Genomic DNA, 8,758 nt, shown 5'->3' with positions numbered 1-8,758 from the left:
AAAGCAGCAGGGTTTTTATTATGCCACAGTCGAGTGCTTTCGCTCCTTCTGGTCGTGCGTATGTGGGGTAAAGCAGCGCTGTTTTATCATACTAGATACGTTTGAACATTCTGTTATAATGCTACTCGTCACCGGTCTATTAAAACACACAACATATTAAAGCGTCTTTGGTGTTTCCATGTTTTCTACAAAACAAATCGAGGGGTTATGATGTCATTGGCAGGCGACAAAATGACACTATGGACACGGTCCGTGTCACTAGTTAAAATTGCTTATTTCTCTGGATTTAAACATTCTTCGAAACATTTGGGATAATGTAAGTACACACGTCAGCAAAATATATAACACTGTTCTAGTGGTTTTTGGATATTTTAATTAAAAAATCTTATATATTGTGCCTTTTAAGTGCATCATCCTGGTATTTAAAGTGCACTTTTTCTCTTTGGAATTTTCAGTGTGAACGCACTACTCACACGATTTATACTACAAAACGTCATAGAATAGTGCATAAGTATGCGATTTGGGACGCACCTATGGACATAGTGTCCGTGACGTCACCCGTAGGTTTCCGAAGAGCGTTTTTGAAGCCTAAAGTAGGCGTAGCCGTCCATCGCCATCTTGGCAGCGTGTCACTCCCGGATAATTGAAAATGGGCAAAGAGGCGGGAGCTGGTTGCTGAAACCACACCCACCTAGCTCGACGCCGGTGACCGCAGCAGCAATCCACCTGTCACTCAAGTGGTCACGCCTTTAATTATGCAGAATTTTAAGGCTTAATATAATTTAAACGGATGAGTTATAAAAAAATTCACCCCCCTCACAGTTGTCATGAAGGGCAAAATTAGCTATATAGACCAAAACCACTTTTTGTACCAGGCTGTAAACATTTTTTTCTGCTGTAAAGTTGGGCATTTTAACATGGGGAGTCTATGGAACTGACTCCCTTTTGGAGCCAACCTCTAGCGGCCAGTCGATGATTTGCAGTTTTAGTCACTTCCGTGTTGGTTTCACAAGAGAGAGCGGGAGGTTGCCGCTTGGTTCCAATGTGCAGTGAGTCAAGGAACTTACCAGTGACCGAATTCGTGCACACGATCTACTGATTCACGAGTTCGGGAGTTGATTGAGACGCACCCAAAGCTTTAATGTGAATTATACAGAGACGAGATGAAAAGAAAATACCATCTAAACTTTTCTGAAGACAGTCAGTTCCCCTCAGAAACACATTCATATAAACCCACAAATCAATATTTAGGATTTTCGTCCAATAGTTTGTTCATCTTGAACAGTGAGTGATCTGCCTGCTACAGTATTTTTTTCTCTTTGCGTCCGTCTTCAGCATCTCAGGCCTCTGTTAGCAGGCGTTTACACACTTTATATTTTCACATAAATGACATTTTGGAAAATGATTGCATTGCAACGCAGTTTGTGCAAGTCCAGAACAGAAACAAGCTGCAATAAGACAAAAAAACGTCCGGTTGCAGAATCGCGTAAGTTCCGGGGGAAGCTCTTTCGGCCGGCATACACACACGTGACTGACTGCTTGCACCAGCGGGAGGGGTGGTACATGAAAAATAGCGCATACCGCAAGAACGGTATAACGGAAAATGTTAGTGGTTTTGAAACCGTGAAATTTTCAAATCGTGGTATACCTTGAAACCGGTAATCGGCCCATGCTTAGTTCAGACTGCTTGAATCTTATCACACCAATTGGAGTGAAGAAAGGAAGCTGCTAAAGAACTAAGATCATGCTTCAACCTACCAGGCTAAGATCACTAAGCTGAAAGAAGCTGGTGCCAAGTAAGGTGGAGAGCTCCACAGAGTCGTGGTATATTCCCCACCATATGGTAGAGCATAATTGCAAAAACAGGTTCTTCCAGGACTCACATTAGGTCCATCACTGATGGCAGTGTTACTCTGTTTCCGTGAGCACTCCACAGCCATAAGCAACAATATCCAAGGTATGTTTTATATAGCCGAGGTGAGGCTATTCCATGATAACATGCCCTTACTCCGATTCCAGTGGAGGGTTTTAAAGCCAGAGCAACATCCTGATGTGTATCAATGGAAGGTATTTCACTTTGGCATGACGTGCATTCCCTGTTGTGCCACATACACCCTGCAAAGGCATGTCACGGATCACAGCCAGCCTGGTACAAGGTCAGGGAGGTCATTTGAAAATGCATTCAATGTTGACAATTGTCTACACCAGGGATCTCAAACTCCACTCCTTGAGAGCTACCAGCCTGCAGTTCCAACATTGCTCCGACACACCTCCCTGTAATTATCAAGTAACCCTGAGCAACCCTGGGGCTGGGGCTGGAGCTGAAATATGCAGGAAGGTAGCTCTCCTGGAGCAGGGCTGGAGACCCCTGGTCTACACAGCCTTACCTCCAAGGAAGAGGCCAAAGACTTGGTTGATCAGCTCTGTTCACTCCTAGCCTTTGGCAGCTTTGAACTGCGGCAATGTGCCCATCAATTGTTAATCAGCAATTACTCACCTCCACCTGTCAGTCTGACCCTCCGTGCTACACTCATTGAGGTAAACACTGTTCCACCATGATAATGTGCAACATTTACAGTGTACTGGCAAGCCAATTTGACAATGTGATATCATCCCTTATACTACTAGAGCAAAGATACCGGTGCAGCGCCTGTGGGATAAGAGACATGACTGGGGTGACTCACAGTTACTAGAGGACCTACTCACCTTGTGGTCTGCATAGGAGAAAGAGTTGAGTGGACTAGAGGAGATATGTCTGCCCATGTGTTACTCTAGCTTGCAAATGGATCTCCCATCCTTTAGACATGAGAGCCACATCTTCTGTGATGTACCAGAACAGGTATACGTTTCAATGGCCTACCTGCTGACAGAGAACAAAGAAGGTCCAGTGGAAGTTGCGTCTCTCCAAGGCTTGTCAAGTCAAGGCACCGTTATTTATATAGCGTTTCATACAATATAGATTGTGTCAAAGCAGCTTTACAGTATTATACAGGAAAATAATGTCAATAATGCAAACAAAATTAAATTCTGCTGTAAAGCAGCTCTAAAAAGAAGACAATAGTAAACAGTCAATATTTTAGTTAAAGTCGGTTCATCGTTGATTCAGTCATAATCCAGCTCAGTTTTCTTTCAGTAGTGTCTGTAAGTGTCCCCAACTAAGCAAGCCAAAGGTGACAGTGGCAAGGAACCAAAACTCCATCGGTGACAGAAATTGAGAAAAAACCTTGGGAGAAACCAGGCTCAGTCAGGGGGCCAGCTCTCCTCTGGCCAGACGAAACCAGCATGATTTGGTTTAATTCCAGGCTGCAACACAAATCAGATTGTGGACCGGCATCACTCAGAACATCCATCCAGATCATCCATCCAGGACCTCAAAGTAGGGAGCTGTGGTAGTCAGGGACCACCATACCTCAAGCTGCCACCAGATATCTGGCCTGAGCAACCCCCATGATCTCTTGAAGATCAAAGCAGTGAGTTAAACCAGTCTGTTTTCTGTGGGTCAGTAACTGTAACCATGTAATCAAGTTTTCCTTCAAATCCAAGTCTTCTGAGGTAAGGCAAACCAGTATCAGGCATAAGCAGACTGGCTTCACTCTCTCCCAAACTTGACGCTGCTATAGGACTGATTAAAGTAGGAAGCTGCTTGCATCATTGTAATTGCTGGAAGTGGATGCTGTACATTCAATTGTCCTTGACCCTTTAGAGTCCTGTCACCAGACTAATCATCAGGGATTATGATGAGAGACTGCACCACCCTGGCTCAGAGTGATTGTTTGCCAAAATAAGAAGGACATACTGTATATCAAAAAACTGTGAAGCTGTCTACTGATACCAATGCTAGTGTGTGGAGTGCAGAAAATGGAGGGGCCACCCAGAAGTTCCCTTAATGGCTGACTTATCACTTACCAGACAGAGGTACTTCAGACCAGCCTTCTACTCAATGGACATGGACTGTTTCAGCCACCTTTCAAATTAAGATTGGTTAGCATAATGAGAAGAGATAAAGCATAATATTCAAGTGCATGACCATCAGGGCAGCCTATCTTGACAGTCTTACTAGGATTCACTCATACTGATTCCTGATGGTCCTACAATGGTTCAATGCCTATAGAGGGAAACTGTTATGAGTTGCTGTGTGACCAGGGCACTAACTTCAAAGTACTACAAAGTCACCTCACCAGCCAGCAGATCAAGTTTGTCTACAACCCACCTCACTTCGGTAGTTATTGGGAGAGGGAGATCCACTCGATCAAAGCCCAGACTGTCACAGAGGAGGTACTGAGGTACTGTCTTGATTGAAGTTGAAGGTATCCTCAACTCAAAGCTCCTTGGGTATACCTCCTCGAGTATAGCTGACCTCAATCTGATTACTTGGAGACTGGGTAGGTAATACCCAAGCTTGCCAGAAGTGGAAGACAGAAATCCATTCAGCTCCCAGCCTTACCTGAGGATAATTGATGTCAGGATGCAGACCTTTTGTTAGATGAGAGAATACAGTCCCTAAATTCTGGGACGGCTGCACAAACGGCCCTGATGTTCTTAAATGTCCTGGATGAATCTGACCGATGAGAGTGCACAGTGTTACCGCAGCATCCCGTGCTGAGGCAGAAAACAGATTGAAAATAAAAAGCATATGCAGTGTGCATGTGAGAGTGGACCAGCTTCACTCTAACTAGTCCAATGATGCTTGATTGCCATTAAGTTCGATTTATGTTCGGTTACTGTGTGCGTGCATGTGAATTAAGTGAATACTGATGATATATATTTTCTCTTGTAACTGAGAAATCTGCAGGTTTTTTTTGTGTTATAACAGTAGCCAATTAATGTCACGCCACCTGTATTACCATTCCTATTTAGCATAATTCTAGGTATTTCTATGATGTTCTTCAATGTGAGATGTTTATGTATTGTATACTGTGTTATTATTGTATGTGTAACCCCTCTCTCCCCTGGGTCCTCACCGCCACACCTCGTTCTTGTTCCGAGTGGGTCTCCAGCATGGGAGGCGGACGCACTAACAAGGAGGCTAAAGACTGCAGCCACTAGCGCGTCTCTTGAGATCAGGGGAGTGAGGTTTACCTGTACAGCACCTACCGCTGGCCTCCGTTACACTCACCCCCCTAAACCTCACTCCCATCCGGGTCACGGCACCAATGTAACCCCTCTCTCCCTGGTCCTCACCGCCACACCTCGTTCTCGTTCCGAGTGGGTCTCCAGCATGGGAGGCGGACGCACTAACAAGGAGGCTAAAGACTGCAGCCACTAACGCGTCTCTTGAGATCAGGGGAGTGAGGTTTTACCTGCACAGCACCTACCACCTAGTGTGGTGATCAGCCATTTTTCACATTTGTTATAGCTGCTAAAGCACAGGTAAGGTAAGCGGCGTTCACATGTTAGTAGTGCCCTCTTGTGGAGATGTAAAGAATAATCACCCAACATTGTTTAGTAGTACTTTATTAATGTCCTCTTTCCCCCCCTAGTTTTTATTACTTGCTGAAGGTAATTACTGAAAAGTAGTTTGACCAACAGCATGCAGGCACTGTACATAATCAACCAATCATGGCATGTGAGAAGGATCTACAGAGAGCGGTCAGAGCAATGCAAATATGCATACATATAATGTATGAAGACTGTCAATAGGAAAACAAAGCCAAAATCCGGGAAATCCAGCCAGGACTTATTCAGGAATAAGAGGACTTATGGTCACCCCACTTTTTTATGCTTTTTTAACGTTACCAAGTAATTACTTTTTCAAAAGCATTACCTACCCTGCTGAAAAAAACAATAGAAACCATCACAGTTTCCATTAAAACCAATACAATTCCCATTATAACCAGTAAAACCATTACAAATTCTGTGATGGTTTCTATTGTTTTTTATTTGATGTTTTTCAGCAGGGTACTCAGACCGTATGTGATTTCTAATGCAGCATCTATCACTTGTTGTTCACTTGCCATTTGCATTTTGCCTTTTGGACTGAATATACTGAATATGTATCCCAACAGTTTGGAATGTTAATTAGCAGCACGTCTAAATACCAAGTGCGCGACTGGAATGTGTCCCATGAGCCAGGTGTGAATTCAGCGATGTGTGTCAGATAGTGGTAGTGACTTTGATTTTTGTATTATTCAAGAGCATCTCTAACATCAAAGAGATAAGATTAGTCCTAATTTGTCTCTGGTGGATAATTAAGACTCCCACGGTTGCTGTGATTGACAGATAAATGGTCTCATGTGTTGGTCATTTTTCAGTCTTTGCTGAAGGCAGTCGAGCTCAGGCATGTAAAATGCATAGCTTAAATGTACTGTAAGCTGCTTGTGTAAAGGCGTCTGCTTAATGCATATATGCAAGTACATTCTGATTAGTGCGGAAGTCGGTGAGCTTTGAAGGAGGCGCCGGAATTACGGTGATTTGCGTCACCAAAAGCCCGTCTGCCCCCAGCGCGAGCGCAGCGATGTGAGACTCAGCTCTACTCGACTCTGACTCGCGGGCTGCTTCTGGGTCTCGTGAGCGGCTCTGCTGGATAATGCACATCTAAAGCGTGGTTGATGTTTGTGTCAGACGGCCATGTACAGCTCGTCGTTGATCGCGCGAGGAGTTTTGCTGTGTGTGGTGTTTGAATGCTCGCTCTCTGTGCGGGACAGTCTCCGAGTCAGACAGGTGAGACGGATGTTCTCCTGTAACGCATAGTGAATGTTTGTAGATACGCTCAGACTTTTCCATGCTTTAAGTATAATTTGTTCGTGTTATATGCGAGTGTTGATGATTAATGGTACAGCTCGCGCACACAGCCTACACATGGAAGACAATAATTAACACTGCGACACACCAACTGTTGTTCCATATGAAACTCTTCATTTACTTAAACTTCTGAACTCCGTTTAAATTCGTTTTTTCACAAATTAATTTTTTTATTTAAATCATTGAACTGGAGCAGATAGTGATGGCAAAGCGTACAGTACATGGGGGGAAAAGCATCCCATGAAGTGAGCAGAGCTAGAAAGAAGCTGAAATATACAAATATGAGAGAATTTTGATTTCTCTAACATATGTTATACTTGTTCATAATTCCTGAATACTTCCATTTGCGTCTTATGATGATTTTACTGTTATTCTAAACTGTTAGCAATAGTGATCATACTATTGCTCAGAAACGCTTACACATCGCTGACTCAAATGTCCTATATAGCTATACTTTATACTGGCTCTAATACTACTACAGTCAGTCCTGGGAAAGCTGCCTGAATGTGTTAATCAACTCTAAACCCATGCACTTTACTAAAGACGTGTCTCAGAGAGGTGTACTGAGCAGAGACAGCACTTCTATCAGCAGAGCTCGGAGTCACTCAGATCAAGACAGGGTAACTCTCAGAGGAAGGGTTTGGGCTCCTTCAAAGTCCCCCTCACTTTTGAGGGGATCTGTGTCAATGTAACCTATGCTAGGAGTTATGTGCCAAAAGGTTTAAAACGTAAATGTCACATCAAATAAAAACAAGCATTTGTCCATAATTTGAAAGCATAAATCTAGCGTATCACTAAATTATAAATGACAAACGAAAGCATCTGCTGATGATTAGCTGCTCTTGGGTCTGTTGTTGCAGCCCAAGCCCGGTGGCACTAACAGCGTCTGAGTGAGGGTTTTATCATGCCAAAGAAGCTCTCGTCTGAAGACGGTTTGAGTACTTTATTGAATGCTCTGTTGATGGCCTGCCCCTCAGACAGCAGTGTGACTGAGTGTGTTTATTTGAGCACTGCATGACTCTATTCAGTCAGTTGTTGTTGCTTCTCTCAGTGCTCTTATAGAGCTGACTTCTGACAGCATGTATAACCACAGTGCCATTTCATCTCTTTCTAAACAGCAGCACAGTTAAACTGCATTCCTGTGGAGGAATAATTCTGTGTCCTTAGGCAAAACTCTTGATGTTTGGGTACTTCATGCGTTTTTTACTGAATATGAAAAGACCAAGTTCAAATACCTTCCTACCGATAGCAGACTGATCTCCAACACTGATTGGCATATTGTCTGAAGGGAGCCTTCACTGCCCAGCATTAGCATCCTCACAGAAATGAACCGTGTTTGCATACGCTGTAGAAATAGCAGGTCAGATTTGTGGCCGAGTGTGATGATCCCTCTGTTTCTTGTGGGCTTTATCAGGTTCTGGCAGTCTCGCAAAACACTTCAGCTCTTTGTTTCTGTTTTTATGAAAACTGGCAATCATAAAGCTTAAAAAGAGGGAAATAGTAAACAGTTTAAATCATTCTGTAGAAATGTAGTCAAATTACTTTTACAAAGTAGTAGAAAGATGTCACTTAATGCGTTTTATCATATTTTAGTATGCATTTATAAAAGCAATAGAGTGTTAAATGTTCAGCTAGAGTCTCTTTACTAGAGCTCTCTCTCATCACAAGATATCCATATAAAACCAGTCAACATAAAACAAAAAGAAGTCAAAGGAGTATTAGGAAATAAAAGAGATATAGAAATAACAAATGACATAACACAGATGTTTGTTCTCTGGATGTCACACTCTCACACACTCACTCACTCTCTCTCTCACTCACTCACTCACACACTCACTCTCTCTCTCTCTCTCTCTCTCACACACACTCACACTCTCTCACTCTCTCACACACTCTTACACGCTCGCTCGCTCACTCACTCACTCACTCACACTCACACACACACACACACTCTCACTCACACACTCACTCACTCACACACTCTCACACACACACTCACTCACTCACACACTCTCAC

At 43.3% G+C, this 8,758-nt stretch overlaps 2 protein-coding genes across 2 annotated transcripts in view; both read left to right on the top strand.

Annotated features, from left to right (window-relative positions):
- Window positions 1-4,299, top strand: part of LOC107565412 (peregrin-like) — a 33,580-nt gene extending 29,281 nt beyond the window's left edge. Inside the window, exons 12-13 of the mRNA XM_016250646.1 lie at window positions 2,803-2,909; window positions 4,112-4,299. Of these exons, the coding sequence (XP_016106132.1) occupies window positions 2,803-2,909; window positions 4,112-4,299 (295 nt within the window). The remainder of the gene's footprint in view (window positions 1-2,802; window positions 2,910-4,111) is intronic.
- Window positions 4,300-6,290: 1,991 nt separating this feature from the next.
- LOC107565402 (interleukin-17 receptor C) overlaps window positions 6,291-8,758 on the top strand; it is a 14,437-nt gene continuing 11,969 nt past the window's right edge. Inside the window, exon 1 of the mRNA XM_016250633.1 lies at window positions 6,291-6,660. Within this exon, the coding sequence (XP_016106119.1) occupies window positions 6,568-6,660 (93 nt within the window). The 5' untranslated portion in view covers window positions 6,291-6,567. The remainder of the gene's footprint in view (window positions 6,661-8,758) is intronic.

The sequence above is a fragment of the Sinocyclocheilus grahami genome, unplaced genomic scaffold (genome assembly GCF_001515645.1).
Source record: "Sinocyclocheilus grahami isolate Dianchi unplaced genomic scaffold, SAMN03320097.WGS_v1.1 scaffold1000.1, whole genome shotgun sequence".
In the NCBI taxonomy this organism is placed as follows: domain Eukaryota; kingdom Metazoa; phylum Chordata; class Actinopteri; order Cypriniformes; family Cyprinidae; genus Sinocyclocheilus; species Sinocyclocheilus grahami.
This window is presented reverse-complemented; position numbering and strand designations above follow the sequence as displayed.